Source organism: Cricetulus griseus (assembly GCF_003668045.3).
Source record: "Cricetulus griseus strain 17A/GY chromosome 1 unlocalized genomic scaffold, alternate assembly CriGri-PICRH-1.0 chr1_1, whole genome shotgun sequence".
Taxonomy (NCBI): Eukaryota; Metazoa; Chordata; class Mammalia; order Rodentia; family Cricetidae; genus Cricetulus; species Cricetulus griseus.
In genome coordinates this window covers 44,844,723-44,868,272 of record NW_023276807.1, presented here as the reverse complement: position 1 = coordinate 44,868,272, position 23,550 = coordinate 44,844,723, and the positions used below count along the sequence as shown (strand labels likewise).

The 23,550-nt window shown below is 43.6% G+C and overlaps 1 protein-coding gene and 1 pseudogene across 1 annotated transcript in view; both read left to right on the top strand.

Annotated features, from left to right (window-relative positions):
* The first annotated feature begins 1,013 nt into the window (after window positions 1-1,013).
* LOC103160034 lies at window positions 1,014-1,227 on the top strand (annotated as a pseudogene).
* A 1,286-nt stretch (window positions 1,228-2,513) lies between these two features.
* The window catches only part of Pdgfrl (platelet derived growth factor receptor like), a 35,638-nt gene continuing 14,601 nt past the window's right edge, over window positions 2,514-23,550 (top strand). Inside the window, exons 1-2 of the mRNA XM_035453003.1 lie at window positions 2,514-2,586; window positions 4,987-5,284. Coding sequence (XP_035308894.1) covers window positions 2,514-2,586; window positions 4,987-5,284 — 371 coding nt within the window. The remainder of the gene's footprint in view (window positions 2,587-4,986; window positions 5,285-23,550) is intronic.

Sequence of the window (23,550 nt, the reverse complement as noted above, 5' to 3'; positions counted from 1 at the left end):
TTTGGAAGAGAAGATACTGGATTGATCCCTCATATTTCAGGTACTTTTTTACAGTGAGATCAGGGGGCATGTGAACTTCTTTTGTTCTGAGTCTGTTACAGACAGAGCAGTTTGGGAGTGTGAGTGAGTTGGACCTAAAAACTGGAAATGGCTTGGATGCAATGATGTCAAGTGGACAGAGGGGACTAGGGTATGCTTCCTGTTCTGAGTCTGGAGTGTGGGGGTAAGTTTAGCAGGTTGGAAAGGTTGGCTATAACATGGGAGGGTATGTAGGTTGGGTGATAGGGAAAAATGATCCTGGCCAAAGCTTAGTTTCTTTTCAATGCAGGTGGGGGAGGCCAGACTAGGCCGGTGCCCTGGTTGTGGGACTGATAGGTTTCAGGACAAAGCATGGATGGGGGATGTCTGGGAGACTCACTGTGTTAGACCATGGAAGAGGACCTGGGAAGTCTGAGTGCTAAGTGGGGTAGTTGGGGGCAGATCAGAAGGAACCTGTGGGTTGTGGCCAGTAGGGTGGATTCTGTCAGGAGCCTAGAGATTGACCACAGGGCAGGTGGATATGAGAAGTCATAGTCCTTTAGTATGTCACACATGGGGCTTAGGTGTCATTCAGTCCCACTAAGCACATGCTCCATTGCTGAGCTACACCTGCAGCCCCTTAGTTTTCTTTAACTTCATACTGTTAAATTATGGGTCATTTTTATACTCAGGCAGCTAGCCCAATAATACACTTAATGAAACTGGGGTCTATCTGGTCAAAAGGATGGAATTATTTCCCACATAGAGTAGCAAGTATTTGGACAGGTGATAGCCAGAGTAAACTGCTGCTGTCAAGCAATGTAGCCACATAGGACCTGATAGCACAGAAGTCAGATAGCACTGACTGTGTGAATTCCATGGGATTTATAGAAGGTTATGTGGTGATGTGGTTTAAAGTAAGAACACCAAAGTAAGACCATCAGTCAAGGCTGCTGGGCATTGTCTGGAGGCCAGTGGTGCAGGGCTGGGCAGTCATGTCATACAAACAGATTTACCACTCAGACAAACATGACAGTGAGGAGGTCGCATACTGGCATATCATGTTGCCAAGCTGATCCCTGAAACCCGTCTGAATCTGAATAGAGAAATCTTGGCATTCAGTAGAGTCAGGGATGGGCCCGTTATGTGATCTGTGAACCAGAACCTCACCTCTTACTGCTCCAGCTTCCATTACCCAGAAAGCCAAAAAAAAAAAAAAAAAAAAAAAAAGGAAAAAAAATGAAGCTGGTGACCTCGTCCCAGCCCCAAGCTTTCCACAGCTGTCCTTCCTTCCTGCTGGCTTCCTGATAGGATGCTTCTATTGCTTTCTTACTTCTCACTTTGATATTTAAAGGATATTTGTTTGCTAACACTGTGTGAATGTGCTGGTACCTGCTTTCCTTCTTAGGCTGAACTAGCAATGCCACAGTCCTGTCAGATGAGTGTGACTTCAAAGCCCTAGTGTACTCTGTGTCCAGAAGGCCATGTTTGCCACCACTTGGAAGCAAGTGAGAATCAGATCACGGCTGTCACAGGGATGGTGTGAATTTGCTGTTGTGGTTTTTACTATTGGGTGTTGTATTTACAGTGATGTATGGATTTACATTTCAATGTATTGGAAACTTTCCATTTTATTTGACAAGTCTTTCATCATACAAACCTTGTTTAAAGGAAAAAAAATTTAAAGATTTTGTTATGTATACAATGTTCTGTCTGCATGTATGTCTGCAGGCCAGAAAAAGGCACCATATCTCATTACAGATGATTGTGAGCCACCATGTGGTTTCTGGGAACTGAACTCAGGTTTTCTGGAAGAGCAGCCAGTGCTCTTAACCTCTGAGCCATCATCTTTCCAGCCCCCTTTTAAAGGAAATTTTTATAATTAAAAAATAATGTCAGTTAAAAGTTCAGCCACTCTCATAAGCATAGTGTAATTAAAATGCTTTGGGGGCATACAATGCATAGACATCAGCACAGTAGGCTTTTATTTTCTATCTTTTGAGGAGGGTACTATGACTTCTGGCAGAATGCAAAGTTGAGGCTTGTCCCTTGCATGGTGGTACTGAATTAATGGATTTCTTCCCATCTAATGTGGTTCCAATAGCTTCTCCTTATATGAGCTTAGGGAATGTATTACTCATGCTTCTTACTACTGTGACAAAGAACCCGAAGTTCCAAAGTACAAAAGAAACTTAAGGAAGGTTTTGGTTTTGATCATGGTCATGGTTTAAAGTGATTCAGTTCATCATGGCAGGAAGGCATGATGGTAGGGGCATAAAGCAGTTGGCCATTAAGTCAAACAGGGGGAGATGGATGCTATGTTCCACTTGATCTTTCTTTATTCAGTCTGCAACTTGAACCCAATGGGTAGGACCTTTATCCTCAGTTAAACCTTTCTGGAAACACTCTCACAAACATACCAAGAGATTTGTCTTCTAGCTGACTCTAATCCTTACTGACATAAGCTGAATAGACAATCAAGATGAACTATGAAAATGAGCCTGCACATGAGAGCCATTGTGTCCAGCCCATCACTAGAGTCAGGGATGTGTAAATCGGATGTGCAGGGTGGGCAGGGCTGGGCAAATGGCAGGTACTGGGAAACTCTGCCTTGGAGCACAGAGCTCAGGGACACAACTCTACCCCTTGGGTCTTCGGGACATGTGCCTGTTGGAATTGAGTAGAGGAAAGAAGGAAAATAAGACGAGACTCCAGGTGACTCAGGTCTAGGAATCTAACCATGACTGGCTCTGAGGCCACAGAAAAGAATGCTAAGTTATAGGGAGGGAGCAAAGGTATACAGACCGAAAGGAATTTGACAGGACTGGGTGTGGACTCTGAGCTGAAAGCTCCAAGGGCAAATTGACTCCAGGGTCTGGGCAAGGCTGAGCTTAGAGTGGAGGCTAAATAGCTCTGGTTACAAAACTCGGAACAGCATACACGGAAACATACTGGGAAGAGCTTTGTCAATGTTTTTCTCCTGACATCACATTTCCCCCATTTGATACAAGCAGATCCCTCTACTGACCAGGGTTGGTAGTCACTTATTTAAAATATATACAACATGTCAATCTCCTTGCAATGAAATTAATGTGGTGGGCCAAGCATTGATGTCGCACGCCTTTAATCCCAGCACTCGGGAGGCAGAGGCAGGCGGATCTCTGTGAGTTCGAGGCCAGCCTGGTCTCCAGAGAAAGTGCCAGGATAGGCTCCAAATCTACACAGAGAAGCCCTGTTTCAAACCCCGCCCCCCCCCCAAAAAAAAGAAAAGAAAAAAAGAAATTAACATGGTGGAGTGGGGTAGGGGGACCTGAGCTCTAGTTTAGTATTTTGCTAATGATCAATTGAGTGATTTTTGTATAATGTATTCAAAACCTTTCAGAGCATCTTGTATTATTTTCATCTTGAGCATGAGGACTTCACCTAAAGGGCATCTAAGGACTCTATAAGTCTAGGCATTTTTGTAATTCTGTGGCCACATAGAATAATATCCTTTGCTGGTATGCATACAGATTGTTTGTCCAAGACTTAGCTTTTCACCTTTTCAGGGTGGACACACTAGCACAATTGAAAAGGACTTAGTTGAGATTTCTGGAGCCCAGCAGCCTCCAGAAGGTCCAGAGAGTAGGAACAACTTTCCCCGAGTGAAGGCAATAATGGATAACTTATAGAGAAGACAATATGCCAAATTAAAGCAGTGCACCTTTGGGTTATCACTGTTTGCTAGCAACCCTCAACAATGCTGGTGGAAATACATATCCAAAAATATCTCACTAGCTAAACTCTAAACCATTGCTATAGTTGGGAATTTTTGCTGATGGAAGTTTTTGTTGTTGTTGTTGTTGTACTTGGTTATGGTGGTGGGGTGTGTGGGAGGGTGTGTGTGTGTGTGTGCATGCATGTATGAGTGTGTAGAAACCAGAGCTCAATGTGTTTTTTTTTCCTATTACCTTCCTCTTTAATTTGTAAGACAGTCTCTCACAGAACATCCATTGCACCTAGTGGCTAGACTGGATGGCCTGTGAGCTCCAGGAATCCACCTGTCCCCATGCCCCTCCCCATCCCATCTAAGAATCCACCTGCCCCTCCTCATCCCCTTTCTCAACCTCAGCACTAGGATCACACAATGGCTTTTACCATGTCCTCACGGTGTCCTTGCGGGCATTCTACCAACCAAGCCATCTTCCCAGCTCTTCAATTGGGTTTCAGTAATTACACATAAAGCTTTAAGCTGACTGACATTTCATACGCCCTTTTTAAAGATGGTGTTACATGTAGCTCAAGCACACCTTGAATTTACTGTACAGCTGAGAACATTGAACTTCTGATTCTTATGCCTCTCCATCCTAATGATACAGGCATGTACCATAATGTCCTGTCTTATGAAATGGTAGGAATGCAACCCAAGGCTCTGTATCATACTGGGCAAGCCCTGTACCACTGTACCACCATATCCCTATAAACTTTGTCTTCAACATCCACAACAAATGTAGATCCCACCCTACATTTCCATTTTGAAAGATGCTTTAAGTCATCTGAATGCATTTCTAATGCTACTCATGTCCCTTGTCCTTAGACATTGATTACATATCCTTGCATTTAAAGAATCACCTGAGGCAAAATGATTGTTGAGACCTAAAACAGATTCTTAGTGTCTTCAGGGTGGGCCTTCTAGGTGACCATCATTGTGAGATGGAATATGAACAAAAAATGCTCTAGTTTTATAAGGGCAACTTTTAGTTTATATGTTGCTGATGTTAAATAATAGCTTCGAAGCTGCAATATAGTTCTTTTAAATTTTTGTCTTAAAATTAAAGAATGGATAAATCAAAAATGATTGCTTCATGGCTTCTGATTGTGGCTGAAAAGGATTTGAGCATAAAGCAGGGGTAAGCATTGAACTCATTGGCTGTGGGCTTCTTAAGCTCTGGGGATGCCATTCATTGTCTCCCTCTCACACCTTTGCAGTTGCTGGTCAACAGCCTCCTAAGAGCAAACGTCCAAAGGAACAAGGAGACAACAGAATCAAACCTACTAACAAAAAGGCCAAACCCAAGATTCCGAAAATAAAGGACAGGGACTCAGCTGACACACCACCAAAGAGCCAGTCCATCATGGTGCAAGCAATGGACGGCGGTCGCTTCCAGAAGCCTGCTGCTACGATGAGTCTGATGGCAGGGCAGACTGTAGAGCTCCGATGTAAAGGAAGCAAAGTGGAGTGGAGTTACCCCACCTACCTGGATACCTTCAAGGACTCCCGTCTCAGGTGAGCATTGCTGGCTTCCTTTGCACTGTGATGGGCGGAGAGTTTGTTTTTTTGTTGTTGTTTTTTTTTTCTTGTCATTTGATGCCATATTACCTCTGGCATCCACCATCACATTCTACATGACTATAAAACAGTGTCTTCATCCTTCTAGGTGACCACTATTATGAGATGAGGTATAAACAATAGAATAATGTTCTGCTTTTATTTTTTAAGGAAGTACATTTTTTCCTTTATTGAAAATAGTTGCTTTTGCCAAGTGGTGGTGGTGGCTCACACCTTTAATCCCAGCACACTGTGAGTTCGAGACCAGCCTAGACTACAAGAACTAGTTCCAGAACAGCCTCCAAAGCCACAGAGAAACCCTGTCTCAGGGGAAAAAAAAAACTTTTTTCTCACATAATATTGCCAGATTATGATTTCTCCTCCTTATACTCTTCCAAGCTTCTCCACTCCTGTCTGAATCCACTCAGTCTCTCATTTATGAGACTGACATGGTGCCTACTGCGCTAAGAGGGCCTTCTGTCTCTCATTTATAAAAGTAACTGGCTTCTAAGAGGTAATGATAAAATATAGCAAGGTAAATCAAAAACTGTCACTTCAGAGTTAGACAAATCAACTGAAAGAAAAGAGCCCAAGAGAAGGCACAAGAATTAGATGCCCACTCATTTGAAGACTCAGGAGTCCTATAAAAACATTAAACTGGAAGCCATACTATATACACAGAGGACCTGGCGCAGACCCATGTGGGCCCTATGCATGCTGATTCAGTTTCTGTGAGTTCATATGAGCTTTTCTTTGTTCATTTGGAGGGGCTTGTTCTCCTGGTGTGTTCCATCCCCTCTGGCTCTTACACTCTTTCCACCTCTTCTCCCCTGAGCTTTGAGGGGAGGAATTTGATGGAGACATCCCATTTAGAGCTGAGTGTTCCAAAGTCTAACTCTATGTTCTGGATTTATAAGGGCAAGTTTAGTTCATATTTTGCTCATTTTGAATAAGATCTTTGAAGCTGAAATACATTTCTTTTTAAACTATCATCTTAAAACTAAAGAATGGATGAAGAATTATTGACTTATGATTATGGCAGAAATTAGTGAAATTCTTCCCACAGTTAAAAAGTTGCCACCCATCCCACAACTTCATAGGAAACCATATGACAATAGGCAACTGAACTTGGTTAAACTTATAATGCACAGAAATGGATATTTAATAATTCATTTAGTGAAAAAATGTATTCAATATTTTATGGTCTTTTAAACAATCATAAGGAAAACCAAAATGGTCTATTGGGTTCCTATGAGCAAACTGCCTTGTGACCAGTTTTAATTAGTTTGAAACCTTTCAACTGTATGTGATCAGTTTTACTTTTGTGAATAGATTATTGGCACAAAGACTAAAGATCTGTTATGTCTGAGTGACTATCTTCTGGGGGTGGGGCTTCTTCAGCAGCAGTGATTAAGATGATTGAAGATGGAAAAGCTGCTGCTCAGTGATAGAGACATTGTCTTGTGTGTGCAAGGTTCTGGGTCCAGAAACACACACACACACACACACACACACACACACACACACACACACACACACACACACACACACCTGTGGAAAGCAAGACAGGAGAGTCTACTTCAGATGGTACCAAGAAGAGCACTGAGTACCAGCTACAGTATGCAGGAATGTTGAGGGTTAAAACTCTGTATCTTGGAAGTTACCTAAATAATTTGCATCTTGGTTTCCTTGGGTACAAGTAGGATGTCGTGATAATAGTCTGTGTGATGGCTATTCTTGGTTGTCAACTTGATTACATCTGGAATTAACTAAAACCCACTTGTCTGGGTACACCTGTGGGGGATTTTTTTCTTAGATTTATTCTATAAGTTCTGTTCCTTTAGAGAATGCAAATACAGATTTTTGCCATCAGAAGTGGCTTTAGGGCAACTGAAGTATGAGTTGTATTTTAGGTATCTGGAATAGACTTTCCAGTTTGCCAACACCTAGAGTTACTGATGTCTCTCCAGTTACTGAAACCTCACCTAGAAACTCAGAGTACTAACAGTCCATGGTGTAAATTAGAGACTTTCCTGCCCTCGTTGCTTTGGATGATGAACTGTTATAAGGAACAGTGAGTAAAATAAGCCCTTTCCTCCCTAGTTGCTTTTGGTCATGGTGTTTAATCTTAGCCTCTTTTGAGGGACTTAATCCTTAACCAGCAGTGACCTCTGAAGGAGATGCCAGGCAAGATAATATTTAACATCCTCAGGGCCCACCAAAAGTTGCCTCTAGACCTATAACCAGACATAAGGCTAAGCAGGCTCCTAGGAAGAGGTAGAATGTGTAGTCCGTGAAGTGTGCTACACCACTCAAGAGCTTAACAAGTTTGCTAATGCCTTCAAGCAAAAGTCTGGAGAATATGTGTGGGATGGGTTTTAAGAGTGTGAGATAACGGTGGAAGGAACGCCAAACTGCATCAGACTGAGTTTATTGATACAGGCTTAGTAAGTGGAGATTCTAGGTTTAATATGAAAGCTTGCATAGATTTTTTTTTTTTTAATGTCAAAAGTCTGAATGGTTGGCTGAAGCATTTGTCAAAAGATAGCTGACTGAAAAGGAGTTGGAGATGCCTGATTGATTCCTTGGCTTAGTGTTGATGAAGGGATTTTAAGGCTTAGGGAAATTGCAGTGCTAGAGTGGGTATGCTGTGTAAAACCTAATCCACCACAATTTGAAGGTCCATAAGAGCTACTCTTCAGTAATCCTCTAAGATGTAAAAGGTAAGAGGGCACCAGCACATTGAAGAGTGTGTTGCTCCTTTCCTTGAGCCATACTTTAGGGCTGGAGATGCTGCTTCTTGGTTGCAATGGGGTTAATTGGAGCCCAAAGTAGCATTGTGTCAGGTGGTGGCACTGAGTCTCCGAGGTAAGGTTATTGTTGTCTTAAAGGGGCAGTACAGGCAAAGCAATGTTGATAATGGCCTCACCATAACAGTCAGCACAGGCAAACTGAAGTTTATGATGTCATGAGCTTTGGTACTGGCTAATCAATCCTGGTGTTTCCAGGTATGGAATAGATAAGAAAGAAGCCTACTGCATTTCTGCTTGATATTTTTTTTTAGTGGAAAAATTCTCCAACAAATGAAGGAAAGACTACATTGGGCCGTGGCCAAAAAAAAAAAAAAAAAAAAAAAAATCTCAGCTGTGAACTGATTTCCAACTTGCTCAAGTTTGCAGACCCAGAACTACTTGAATGAAGGAACAACCAGGTTACCCTGGGGAAGGACCTTGATAAAACACCTAAAAGTTTTAAAGTTAGCCTTTCTCCGGTTGTGTCCCTGAAGGACCCATAGCCTTTTACAAGGGTTAACTGTACACTGGGGGAAAGGAAACAATAAGACTTTCCAGGCTTTATTGGATACTGGTTCTGTATTGATGTTGATTCTGGAAGACCCCCAAGAAACACTGTGGCCTTCCTGTTAAAGTAGGGGCTTATGAAATTGAGAGCATGGGAAGAGAGAGGAGGGAGCTATGAGAATGAGAAGGGAAGAGGAGGAAGGATGCAGAGGTCATGAGGGAGCAGAAAGGTTGAGTCAGGTGAAGAATAGAAGAAAGGATATGTGATAGGTAGGGCTTTAGTTGGGGGGGGTAGTAGGAGAGGACCGGAGAGAGAAGGGAACTGGGATTGTCATGTAAATCAATCTTGTTTCTAATTCAAATAAAAAAATGAAAAGAAAAAGAAAAAAAAGTAGGGGATAATGGAGGCCAGGTGATAACTGAGTTTTGACTGAAGTCTGACTCAGAATAGGTCCCCCAACTCATCCTGTGGTTATTTCCACAATCCCAGATGTATATTGGGGATAGATAAGTTTAGAAGTTGTCAGAATCATCACACTGGTTTCCCGACCTATGAAGTGAGAATGATTATGGTTGGAAAGACTAAATGGAAGCCTTTAGAGTTCCCTGCCAAAGAAAATAGTGAATCAAAAACAGTATTGTATCCCTAGGGGAACTGAAGTAATTAGTACCACCATCAAGGCTTGAAAGATGCAGGGATGGTGGTTCCCCACATCTCACTTTAACTCTCCTATCTGGCCAGTGCACAGACAATCAAAAACTCAAGTAGTGACTCCAATTGCTGCTCCTGTACCATATGTGGTATCTTTATTTCTGCAGATCTATCTCCGGTGCATTGTATGCAGCTATTGATCTAGCAAATGTCTTTTTCTCTGTACCTATCCATATACCTATCCATATGACCGAAAGAGGCAATTTGTTTTCGGTTGGGAAGGCCAGCAGCATACCCTTATAGCTTTGCCTCAAGGATATATACAGCTTTAACTCTCCAGTCTATGTCATAATTTTGTGCAAAGGGTTCTTGACCATCTGTCTCTTCCACAAAATATCACATAGGTTCATGATACTGATGGCATTATGCTGATTGGACCAAGGCACCAGGAGGTAGCAACCCCTTTGAACTTGTTAACACATACACACATCAGAGGATGAGAATAAGTTCAACCAAAATCCAAGGACATTGTATCTCAGTGAAATTCTCATGAGTCCAGTGGTGTGGGGCATACAGGGATAGTCCTTCTCGGGCAAAGGATAAGTTATTGCACTTGGCCACTCCCACAACCACGACAGGCCTATTTGGATTTTGGAGACGGCACATTTCTCACCTATGTGTGTTACTCTCACCCAAATACCAAGTGACTTAGAAAGCTGCTGGCTTTGAGTGGGGCCTGGAACAAGAGAAGGCTCTTCAAGGTCCAAGCTGCTGTGTGAGCTGCTCTACCACTTGGACCATGTGATCCACCAGACCTGGTGGTGCTTGAGGTATCAGTGGCAGATGGGGATGCTCTCTGGAGCCTGTGGCACACTTGTATTAGGTGAAACATAGAGACCTATGGGATTTTGGAGCAAGGCTCTACCACCATAGACAAATAATCTCCCTTTGAGAGACAGCTCTTAGTTGTTAGGCCTTAGCAAAACCTGAACACTTGACAGTTGCCCATCATGAGCTGGGTGTTATCTGACCCACCAAGCCATAAAGTAGGATGTGCACATCAACAATCTATTACCAAGTGGTATGTATGTAATTGATCCTTAGCAGGTCCTGAAGGCACAAGCAAGTTATGAGGTTTGCCCAAACTACTCCCATTACACTACCATCTGCTGCAAATCATGCATTTTTAGCATATAGGGTATCCCTATGATTAGTTGACTGAGGAAGAAAAGACTAGGGTTTGGTTTGCTGATGGTTCCACACATTATGCAGGCACCACCCAGAAGTGGACAGCTATAGCATGACACCCTGAAAGACACCAGTGAAGGGAAATCTTCACAATGGGCAGTATTTCTGGCAGTTCACATGGTTGTATATGTGTATGTTTTTGGCAAGAGAAATGGCCAGGTGTGCGATTGTTCACTGACTCGTGGACTGTAGCCAATGGATTGGCTGGATGGTCAGTGACTTGAAAAGAACATGGTTAGAAAATCGGAGGCAAGGACGTTTAGGGAGGAAATATGTGGATAGATCTCTATGGGCAAAGGATGAAAGATACTTGTGTCCCATGTAAATGCTCATCAAAATGTGACTTCAACAGAGGAGTATGTTAATCATGTCAATAGTGACCCACTCTGTGGACAGTCACCCTCTTTCCCCAGCCATCCTGGTCATTGTCCATGAACAAAATCGCCATAGTGGCAAAGTTGTACATGGGCTCCACTACATGGACTTCCACTCACCAAGGCTGACAGGCTCCAGCTGCTGCTGAGGACCAGATCTGCCAATAGCAAAACCCAACACTGAGCAGCCCCAGATATGGCATTATTCCCTGGTGTGACCAGCCAGTGACCTGGTGGCAGTTTGACAACATTGAACCACTTCCTTCATGGAAAGGACAGCAACACTTCATCCTTACTGCAGTAGATACTTATTCTGGTTATGGATTTACTTTCCCTGCATGTAATACTTCTGCCAAAGCTACCATCTGTGGACATACAGAATGCTTTATTCACCTTGAACTGAGGGACTTGCTTCACAGGCAGAGAAGTGTGGCAGCGGGCCCATGATCATGGTGTTGTAAATATCAGCTAAGGGCACAGGACCAGTTGCAGTTGCAACATTTAAATCGACATGAGTGTCTCTGTCACATTTTGTTAAGAATGTGTTGGTAAAGATAATTTGTGCAAAGGTCTTACTATGTTCCCCACCAACCTGAAGCAGGCAACCTGGCAGGAAGCTGGAATGGCCTTTTGAGGGGCTGGGGAAAGTAGTATATGCTTTGTGTTTTTGTTTGTTTTTGGTTTGGTTTGGTTTTTTCAAGACCGGGTTTCTCTGTGGCTTTGGAGGCTGTCCTAAAACCAGCTCTTGTAGACCAGGCTGGTCTTGAACTCACAGATCCGACTTCCTCTGCCTCCAGAGTACTGGGATTAAAGGCATGCGCCACCCCCGTCCAGCGTGGTATATCCTTTAAATTAGTACCCAGTACCTGGTACAGTTTCTCCCACAGCCAGGATCCATGAGTCCAGGAATCCAGGGGTGGGAAAAGGGAATAGTTACACTCACTATCACCCCTAATGACCCACTAGGAAACATTTTGCTTCCTGTTCCTGCTGGCCTAGAAGACCTGTTTCCAGAGGAGGGAACACTCCTGCCAGGATCCAAAACAAACATTCCATTAAACTGGAAGTTTTCTGTTTATTACTGTTTTCTTCCAGTTTTTCTTAGACAGATCCTAATGGGGAGCCTGGGCTGACCTTTGAACTCTTACGAGTCTCTCCAGTGCTGAGGTTACAGGCATGCACCACCAAAGCCCAGCTTTTTCTGCCCTTAAACATCTAATCTCCATCTCTCTCTCAGCTACTGAGACCATTGCCTAATTCTTGGAGTAAATGGAGCCCTAGAGTCTCTTGACATCTCCTTCTCCCACTTCTTCCTTCCCTGTTCTTACAATAGCAGAGGGAGGGAATCGCCTTGGTTGCTTGCTTCTGTCACATCCCCACATCCAGTCTATGGTCTTGGTCTTGCCTTTTACCAGAGACGGAGGTCTCTTCGTTGGTGTTCCTCAGCGCCCCCTACAGTGACTATGGGAACAAGGTCATTGAGTTGTAGGCTTTTGTGGGGTTCCTGGCTTGTGTAATGGGGGCATGGGATCCCAACTCCAGTGCGGAAAGCGCTCCTAACCACTGAGCCATATCTCCAGCACATCACTGAACTTTCAAGTTAAGGTCCCTTGAACCCCCTCCTTTGTTTTCCTTTTTGTTCTTTTGGGGGATAAAGTTGAGACAAGGCCTTATTTTGTGACCTAATCTGTCCTCACACTCACTATAATCCTCCTGCCTCAGTGTCCTAAGTACTAAGGATAACAGGTATGGGCTACCATGTTTGGCTTTGTTTTTTGAAGTTGGCATGCTTTTATTTTTTTTTTTATGTATATGGGTGTTTTGCCTTTATATGCACCTTGTTCCTGCTTGCTGCATGTAGAGGTCAGAAAAGGGTGCAGATCCCCTGGAATTGGAGTAAAAACTTCCATGTGGATACTAGGAATTGAACCTTGGTCCTCTGAAAGATGCCCAGTGCTGTTAGCCACTAAGCCTTGTTGTTCCCTTTCACACATGGTGATTGCGCATGGTAGTGGAGGTATGATTTATATATGTACACAATGTGCATAATCAAATCAGAATATTTAGCATATTCACCACCTCATACATTTTTCATTTCTTTATGGTGAGGACTTTTAAATGATCTCTTCTATTTTGAAATATTCAATGCCGTATCCTCAGCCATAGTCTCCCATGGAGTAATACATAAGAGGACCAAATCCCATGCCTACCTGGAACATTGTACCTGCTGACCATTCATCCTCTCTCTCCCTGCCCTTCCAGCATCTAGCCATTTTACTTCAATAAGGAAAATGACTCACAGAGCTAGATGGCTGGAGCTGCTGAGTGGCAGGATGAACCCTGAATTTGGGCTGTTCTCCTGGGCTACTGCCTGAGCTGCCACCTTCCTCCATCTGTGATAGGTCCAGTGGAATAAACTTAGAGCCAAGCCACTCTCAGCCTGAGGAAGGCAGCTTCAGGAGATATATACATGCTACGTCCTAGGACAGACACAGTTTCAAGTTTAAGATTGAAAATAAGTCATTTCCAAAAGATGTCATCATCTGAATGCCCACTAGGTGGCAGGCTTTATCAGCGTTACACTTGTCTTCTATAAAACATTTCAAAAGTGGACTGAATGGCTAAAAAGAGAACAGACAAGGTAGCTCAGAGGTTACAGCAATATGTTGCAGGGTCTATATTTTCAGATGGTGAGGTGGACTGGGGTGTCACTTCCATACTGGATCGCTCCCAGTTGCTTAGATATTCCATCTCTTTGAGACCAGAAAAGGGGGGAGGAGGTACCTGAGAAACTGCCAGTGTTTATTACCATTTACTGCACTAGCCATTTCCTGATCTCTTTGCACCCTCCCCTTCTTCCAACACTTTTTAAAAACCTCTACTGATGTGCAAAGTCCTGTGGAGACTGTGGCCATGGAATGTATCATCTTAAACATGACTATTAGCTAAGCAGTTTAATACAGTTGGTATGTGCAATGCTAACAGAAATACGAATGTGAAAACTCAAACCAGTATCTGACAGTTGAGTTAACCAGGGTGGAAAAAGAAGGTAAGAAAGTCCTGGAAAGAGGGGCCAGCCTGAGGGAACCACCTAAAGGTAAGAAAGAGTACCTGTAACTGTGAGGGAGTGTGTGGCAGATGAGGTGACCAGAGGCAATAGACCAATCTACCCAGAAGGAGAAGGCTATCCTAGGAGGCCAGCAGGAAGCATACCATGGTAGCCTTTCTCAGGCATTTTCAATTTTGAGCAACATCTAAGGTGATTATGAACGTTACTATTTACACACACACACACACACACACACACACACACACACACACACACGGACATACCTTAGTGCTAGCACTGGGAGGCAAAGGCAGGTTGAGCTCTGAGTTCAAGGCCGGCCTTGTTTACATTGCAAGTTCCGGGCATAGTGAAATCCTGTCTCAAAAAAAAAAAAAAAAAAAAAAAAAAAAAAAAAAAACCAAACCCAGCCAGGCACTGGGGAAGAGACTAGCTATACAGTCATGGACACACAGAGAAAAACACAAAGTGGGGCGGGTATGCTGAGTGCCGAATTTATGAGCCGCAACATCTCTTCCCAGGCCAGGTGATTCACTGTATCGCCACACATGCACATTTGTGTTTGTCAAACTGGCTGGAGACATTCTTGGGCCTGGTGCTCCTTCATAAGACAGAAAGGAAAATGACTTAATGTTCATGTTGTTGACACAGTGAAACATTCTAACAAAAGAATGTTCCAGATCATCTGATAAACTCCAACTGGGGCATCAACCTGGTCGGATTCCATTGGCTCTGAAAACTCATCCTGTCTTCAGTTCTGCGGTCACACACTTCCGGTGGGGAGAAAGGCGAGTTCTGGACACTATGCTGAGTGCAAGAGCAAAATAAGAAATGTGCCATGTGTGGGCCAACCAAAGGCTTCTATAAATCACTGCTGGGGCGGGGGGGAGGAGGTGTGAGCTGCCCTGGGTCACAGAAAGGAGATGGTTTTTAAACAGGTTGGCTGACAGGGTACCCTAGGCCTGCTCCAAAGTGGGGATGGAGTGGAGGGTTGGGGGGGGGGGATCAGGGTCCAAGCATTATCTTTCAGGATGTGTCTGGGGTGTCTGGTGGGATGTTAACATTTTTCAGTCAAGAACTGGAAGCTGGGCGGAGTGGGTGGGGCTCAACGCTCTTTGATGGGCTGGTTCCTCTGAGAACAATAAATAGCTTCTAAGAGAAGAGAAGGCTTCTGTATTTCCACTTGGCTGCACTTTGCAGCGGCTCACTCCACCCACAGACTACACAAAGGAGGGTGGGCCGGCCGGGGAAGCAGACGGTGGGCTGCAGGCCAGTCTGCTAAGCAGGCTGTCTCCCTGCTTGCACGGGAAAAGGAATCTACCCGAAGGGCATTTTAACAGAAAGGAATTGGAGGGAGCATTTATGACCAAGAAGGATACTACTGTTGAGAGAGTAGACACTGCATAATATGAACACCTGGTGGTGATGTGTGGAGAGGGATGCATCTTTCTTCCGGGCTATCTTATTTTGGAGATATATATATCTCCAAAATATATATATTTATTATATATATATATATATATATATATATATAATATATATATATAAAAGATTTTATATATATAATCTTTTATGGTTTCAATTGTGTTTCAATACACTTCAGCAAATTCATATTCTTAAGTGGGTTTAAGTTTAAACTCACTTTCTTTCAAAGTTGGGTTTTCTTGGCAGAACAAATAGATGTGGGTCCCAGTTCTCTTTCTCCTCATGCGATGCTGCAGGTGGGGTCCATGTACAGTGGCTGTCCCAGTTAGCAATGTGACACAGCCTAGAGTCACCTCTAGTCAAGGAAAGCCACCATTGAGGAATTGCCTGGACCAGACTAGGGCATTTCTGAGGGAGATTGTCTTGACTTTTAATCGATGTAGGGGCTCCAACCCACTGTCAGTGGTACCATCCTTAGGATGATAGTGATGCCCAAAGGCTGTGTAGGAAAGCAGCTAAACACAAGAGAGATCCAGCAGGTAGAGTTCCTCCATGGTTTGTCTTCAGGTGCCACCAGAGACTGTAATCTGTTAAGCCAAAATTCAGCTTTTCCCTCCTAAAGTTGCTTGGATTAGAGTATCTACCACTGGAACAGAAAGAAAATTAGAACAATACTAAGTAGAAAGTGTTCACAAGGGCTGGACATGGAGCTCAGGCCTAGGGAGCTTGCCTCGTATATGCAAGGTGCTGGATTTAAGTCCTACGAGTGGTGTGAAAACAAAAGCATATGCTGTAGCCAACCTCCAGTAGCGATCAAGTGACTTTCCATCCTGGAAATTAAAAATGAAGAACTTGCCCCACCCTGAAGTAGAACATTCTGTGGCACCAGGACAGGCCCCTACATGTCTCTGGAGAGGGACTGTTGCAGAGGCAAGGTACACATCTTTGGGAGTACTGAATGTTCTGACAGTGTTCATGGTGCAGAAAAAAAAAAAAAATCAGCTATGTTCCTTTCAGGGCATGGGTGGGGGAGGGTAATAATAGCACTAGATTCCTCCCCTGTTATCGGTGTAGAATGAGGTCATGTGTGTGGAAAGCCCTTGGCATACACAACAAGCCTCTCAGTGAAGCTGAGCTATTTTTATTCATTTTATTGTATCCCAATGAGGTAAAGCACAGGAAAATGGCCTGTCTGTCAGGAATTCTGTTTGCAAGAAAAGGTTGCAGTCTTTCTCCACCTTCTACAAACTGGATGCTCGTGATGTATATTGGGTCTAAAGTATCATCCAAAAGCTTGGTGTCCAGCCAATAGTACTATTGGGACCTTTGGAAGAGGGGGCCTAGTGAAAGAAAATTAGGCCATTAGAGTCGTGTTCTTGAAGGAGCCATTGAGGCCCTATCCCTTCCTCTCTCTTCTCCCTAGCCTGCCTCCCCCCCCTTCCTCTGTGTGTGGGTGTGTGGGTGTGTAGGTGGGGGGTGTGTGTATGCGTGATCGTATATGCACAATCAGTCTCTCAGTTCCCTGTGTCCTGTGTTTCTCTGTGTATCTCTGTCTCTCCCTGGATTTCATGAAGTATTTTTTTTTCCATATATTCCCACCATGGCATTTTTCATTGGGACTATACCATCATGACTGAACCCCCCCCCCCAAACTGTGAACCAAAACAAACCTTTACTCATTAAAAGTTGATTCTCATGGGCATTTTGCTGCATTTAGGGAAGTCCTCAGCACCACAGAATGCCGAATGATTGACACTAACAGCCCTGGTGTGGCCTACTGTGAGGATCCAGCAATCCTCCACCCGAAATGTCCTCTGGAAGGAAGGGGGAAATGTTTTTTGCTAACTTTTATGTTAAAAGAGTGTCAAAATCCTTTTGGTTCTTGAACATTCTGGAAAGTCTATATGTACTCATGCCAGATGTGCTGCGTGGCATTAAATATAAAATGACGAGAGTGATAAGTCCATGTGCCAAGTCAAAGACAGGCTAGGAATATCACAAAACTCTCATGGATGACAATCTTGGAGACCAATGTTGAATGGAAAGTGGGTTAGGGTGTCACTGAGTGACTGTACATACTTTCCTAATGGGATCCTACTCTAACAAATATGTCTTCATGTGGGTGAGGCCTGGGGTTTTATTTGCAAAACTGAAATTGGTGTCATTGTGGAATGAACATTTTTTTGCCAAGTATTTCAATATGTAAAGTCTAAGTAAAAACCATTTAAAGGGTTTGTGAGGAGGAAGGCAAGAAAAAATGAATAAAGGGTAAGTTCTAAAATGGAGAATTTTATATCCCATGGTAAATAACTGTTCAGAATGACATGCCATGAAAAGGAACAAACCAAGATGTCAGATCTTTGCCTCTGTTGTCTGGACTCGACTTCTCTGACAGCTCCGTTCACCCACACCACACTGGCTATGGATTTTTTGGTCCCTTGTCTGCCCAGGGATCCCTTCATCTGTATTCCTAACTTGTCTGCTGTCATGTGGCCTCAAGACCCTTTCACCTGAGTTTGTTGGGCTCTTACATCTCGAACCCTTTATTTGACTGCCTTTTAGACTTGATCCCAACTTCCCTGTGGGTCAGTCATGCTGTCAAACGCCTTACCTCCCCTTCTCTTAGAACACAGGGTAATCCTGGCATCTCATTTGCCTTGGAAAAGAGGCCAGTGTCCTCGCCAGCTCCCTCGCTGAGACAAGGCTAGGTGACCCACGGCATGGAACCCTGTGTTGCCAACCAAAACTGCTACCCTAGGTGACTTGTGGAATGGTATAAAATAGGAAACTCATCAAATAGTATAACACAGCACAGCTGTCTGGTAGGCATTTGGAGAAAGAAGCAGAGCAGAGCAGTCATCCACAGGAGAGACTACAAGGGGTAATCACACGTGTGTCTTACACAGCTGGAGATGAAATGTATTCAGCTCAGTGGAGTGTGATAACATACGTATTAAGGAGTCTCCTAATTAAAAAAAAAAAGTGAGAAGAAAACCAGAAGTGTCTCCAACCACAAACAGCTTATAAACTAAATGCCGTAAAATACATTCCAGACATAGAATTTCAAAACAGCAATCTGAGTGTGTAAGGCTGCTGGTGAGCTTCTTCCCCGGTTTTCTGTGGTGACTAGATGAAGACAGATTCAGTGAGTGAAGGATTACTGCCCTGGAGGAGGATCAGGTCTCAAAAATAAGACCAAGAAAGAGACAAGTCAAAATTGCCATATACAGTCTAGAGACTTACATCTGGCCTGGGCTCTACATTTTACAAAGTAGGTTCCACCCACAGGGAGTTAAGAGGCTGCCTCAAATTTACAGCTGTTAATAAACTAGATTTTACTCATCTATTGATGAATAAGCTTGCCTATTTTCACAACTTGCCTATTGTGAGTAGTGGCACAATGGACATGAGTGTGTAGCCCTCTACTGTGTGCTGACCTTGGCTCCCAGAAATGGAATAGCAGAACCATATGGTGTTTCTGTTCTGGTAAACTTAGTTTATTTTGTAAACTATGATATGTTATACAGCCATAAAACAGGATGCTATGTTGTAATTTGCTGAAAACTAGATGGAACAGGAGAGAATCATGTTAAGTGAAGAAAGCCAGACCTAGAAAGAAAGCCCGACTCCCATTTTCCTTCATATGTGAATCTAATTTTAAAAAAAGATATGAAAGCAGAAGGTATATTTGAGAGGAGGAGGGTCAAGGAAGAATAATATGGAATGGTTGTGATCAAAGTACATAAAGCCTATTATCTTGTATACTTACTAAGGCAATTGTTAAAAATAAACTAGTTTAGCTGGGCAGTTGTGGTGCACACCTCCACTCAGGAGGCAGAGACAGGTGGATCTCTGAGTTCAAGGCCAGCCAGGTCTACAGAGTGAGTTCCAGGACAGCCTCCAAAGCCACAGAGAAACCCTGTCTCAAAATCTCCCCTTTCCCCCCAAAATACACTAGTTTTAAGCCCAAATTTTCGTACTCCTGTGGCCTCTCTGGTCTTCATGTTCCTAATGTTAGTTAGTTCAGGAGACTCACCAGCAATGTGACATTAGTGTGAGCATGTACCTGAAATGTTTCTAAGAGACTGGGAGGCCTGTCCCAAGGTGAACTCTCTATGTTGTAGTATGCAAATAGCCCAGGCCCCAAGGCTTCTGCAGTCACTATTCTAGCTTGGCCATAATACATTCACTGTGGCTGTGGCCTTGTGCACTAGAAATCCTCTGCTTGTTTTTCTAATACGGGTGGTGGAGGCTTGCTCCATTGTCTTCTGTCTCACTCCTCTCCCAGAACTGTTCTCCAGAATAATGAGTAGAGCTTTTCCTTGTTTATGTAAATGCAGATGAGCTTATTCCACATGGTGAGGCTAGTAGGGCTGGATGCTAAGAAGCCCGGGTGGCTCCAGGGAAGTACAGACAGCCCGAGGTCCCCAGAAGCCTGGAGCAGTGTAAGAACAACTCAAGTGTGGTCTAGTCACTTTTGGCACACCAACAGGTATTATTTTTGTAAGCAGCATAAATGATATCCTGGGCTTTTTTTATGCCTCTGAAGGAATTCCTGTTGGCCCTTCCTGTTGGAAATTTATATTCTGAAAAGGTAACATGAGGTCACCTGCAGATATTAAAAGTCCAAGTGTCTATAGAGCATCTACCCAGAGGTTTCATAAGGGTTAACTCACCCTACTTTTATGGCAGTTTTTCTTACTACACGTCAGCACGTGCTCATTTGATTTATGAATTTAGACACTAGGAGATGCCACGCCATGGAGCCAGGGTCTGCCTGATGTACACAAAGCCCATGATCCTATCCCCAGCGCTGCATAAAACTAGGTGTTGTGGCCCATGCTGGAGAGGTAGAGGCAGGAGGATCTGAAATTCAAGGTCACTCTCAGCTTTATATGGGGGTGGGGGGAACAGCCTGGGACACAGAGACTCCAACTCAAAGATATAAACAGCAACTCCAAAGCTATGGAGCTTGAAGGGCCACAGAAAGTCCAAATATTCACTATTAACTCTGTAGCATGGAATTTTCCAGGTTTACTTCTACATGTATGCAAATGTTTACACACCTTTATAAATGAACTTATGTATCCTGTGTTACAGGGTGATATCTCAGAAGGTCTTGTTAGCTTAACTTTTTTTGACTATTCTAGTTGGAGGCAGCAACACCTGTTCCTATGGAGGCAGTGTTGATGTCCTTTTCCAGGGTTGAGCTACATGCATTCTTAAGGCATTATCCTAGGAGGTCTGGAATCGGTTTGTGGTGACAACGGGTATGCTGGGTAGAGGGGCAAAGAGAACTGTGATAAAGTTGGCTAGCAGGTGAACATTCTGGAATGGTGCTTAAGGTCTGGTCAGTACCATGGAGAAGACTTGGGATTGAGAGACAGAGACACAGAAAGGCCACAGACTTGGGGAGATGTCTCACACATTGTCCTCTAATGACATTTCTGAGTAACAGACTCAGGCATAAGTTACTGTAGCAGAAAGTCCAATGTCACATTTCACACACATTACCATAGCCCATTGTTAGAACAGAAATACCGTAGTTACACATAGCAAGAGTCTGGCATTGTTCCAGACATGGAGATAGATGACACACGAATGGTTTGGTATATGATTGACAGATACAGAATAGGTAACTATAGATATGGATTAAAAGGCTTGAAATATTTTCAACCTGATTTCATGTATGAGAGAATGTGAATGGGAGTGTGCGTGTCTGTGAGTGTAAGAGAGGGGGAGCATGTAAGTGTGTGTATGTAAGTGAGAGGGCTACCTCAGGTGGTGGGTTTCAGGTGTAATCCACCTTCATCTTGATTTTTGGGGGGAAGTCTTTTATTGTCTTGGACCTCACCAAAGTCCGCCCCTAAGGATCTGTCTGTCCTTCTGTCCTCCACATTCCTACTGCTGGGATTATAAGCACCTTCTACCACAGCTAGCTTGGTTTTGTTGTTTGTTTTGTAAACATGGGTTCTGGGGATGAGCATGGCACGTTACCAGCCCTCTTCCAACCCGATTTCTGATGTATTTACTTTGAAGTTCCTTAGTTGGTATATTCGGTTTTCTGTTGAGTTTTTATACACACAACTTTTTTCTTCCTTTTAAAAATCAAAAATGTAACTGTGGCAGACAGCTTCAGCATGTTCTCTCCAGCTGTTGTTTCCTAGAATCTGAGCTCTGTTCATATGGCACCATTCCCAGCATATCACAGAGTAATTTCTTTCTGACACATTCTTAAATTGAGACTTAGAGTAAACATAGGCCCTCTGCAAATGCTTGAGATGCAGACTAGCAGACTAGTCTTGATCTGCACTGATACTTGGCCCAGTTCATTGCATGTGGTAAACAGCAACCAATTAATTCTTGTTGTGAACATCAGCACTCAACTTTTGATTTTATGCCATCTTAAAAATAGTGTCCAGCAGACTTTGATGATCCCCATGGAAGGCCTCATCCTCCCTGGGGAGTGGATGGGGGATGGTATGGAGGATTGGTGGGGGGTAAGGGAGGGGGAACTGGGATTGATATGTAAAATAAGATTGTTTGTAAATTAAGAATATATGAAAAAACAGTGTCTGAAGTTGAAAGTCTGAGTTTGGATAATTAAGTGGCCCTAGAAGGTGATTTAAATGGAGCTTCGTATTCTCCTGAGGTTCCAGCTCTTTCTGAATGACCTTCAGGAAGTGTCCTAACTACTCTGACCTTGGGCCATTCACCTACGACACAGGGTAATGACAGTGTCTGCCTCATAGGGCCTAATCAAAACCAAAGCAGGGTAGGTAGAGATCCCACCAGGGTGCACAACATACTGAACACCACCAAAGTTTTATTCTTGTTGATTTAATCCTTACTGTCTCATGGGTTAGAGAAATGGTAACATGTACCCCAGGCACTCTCATTGATGTAGTAGATGCTTAACAACTGATAGTTTTCCTATAGTTAGTTGCCTTCGATTAGTTACTAGACGGTTTAGTATGGATTTCAATAGAATGGGGCCAGGGTTTGTTTCTCTTAACCTCTACTAGTGAGTTGATTTCATCAGATTATGCCAGGTTTGGCTTGCCATGTGTGGGTGTGTAGGTTTGTGGAGTGGGGTGGCCACATTTAGCAAGTTTTACAAACTAGTTAAAGGTGCTATTTCTTGGTCAGATTTGCATCAGTTTGATTTGTTTCGGTAGGATAAAATCCAAGGCTTTCGCTTATGAGCATTCATGAACAAACCTGTGTGACACTAGGTTAGGCAGGAAGGGCCAGCTAGAGTACTTGGGTTGAGGGGGCTGATTCTTAACTTTCAGACTTCTCATCAGTAAAACAAAGTATTAGCACCTTCATGCTAATGTGGTTGTAAGGATTAAAAGGTGGTTCCATCTGAAACATTCAGGGTTGTCACTGAATGGAGGCTGTCTTTGATTCATGTGAAGAGCACAGTGCAATGTGACCCAGGGGGTCATAAGGGGTAGCTATTAATAGCTGCTCTCACTGCAGACCTGCAGGGGGTGGGTGTGGGCACCGTGTGGAAGGGGAAATTTAGCTCGGAAGTCCTAACTAAGGTCACTATGGGGCCGGAATCTGAATCTGGTCATTGTGGCTCCATGGCTCATGATGGTTTCCTGGGATGTGGCCTCTGTCACAAAGTGGCCACCAGTGTCCCAGTCATACTTTCTGCTGGGCACTCATCTGCCCTTTTTTCTCCTCTCAGGACATCACCTTCCTGTGAATGCCTGGCTCCTGGTCCCTGCTTGGACTGGTTAGCATCCTTCTAAGCTCCTATGACCCTGAAGTCTTGAAGGCTTTTCTGGCTACCCTCCTGTAAACTCCCTTGGTACTTGCTCCCTGTACAGAAGTTGAGTGGAGGCATTCTCTAGAATCTCTGGCAACCTTCATCTGCACTCTAGGGTCTCCAGTTTAGTTTACAGTCCTAAGTACTTATTGAACTACTGAATAACTGTCTTATAAACCACAGCTTACTTGTTGTCTTGTGACTTGTAGAGTCTGGTGGACAGGACTTGCCATTGTTATCTGGTTACTGCCTCACATGAGTGGCACCACAGTCCCTATCTTTGGAAGGTGCCAGCTCCTTTCTTTGTGCCCATATCCATGACTTGGAGCACTGTAAGAGAGTAAGTTGGACCAAACTTAGGATGCTTCAGACCTCCACT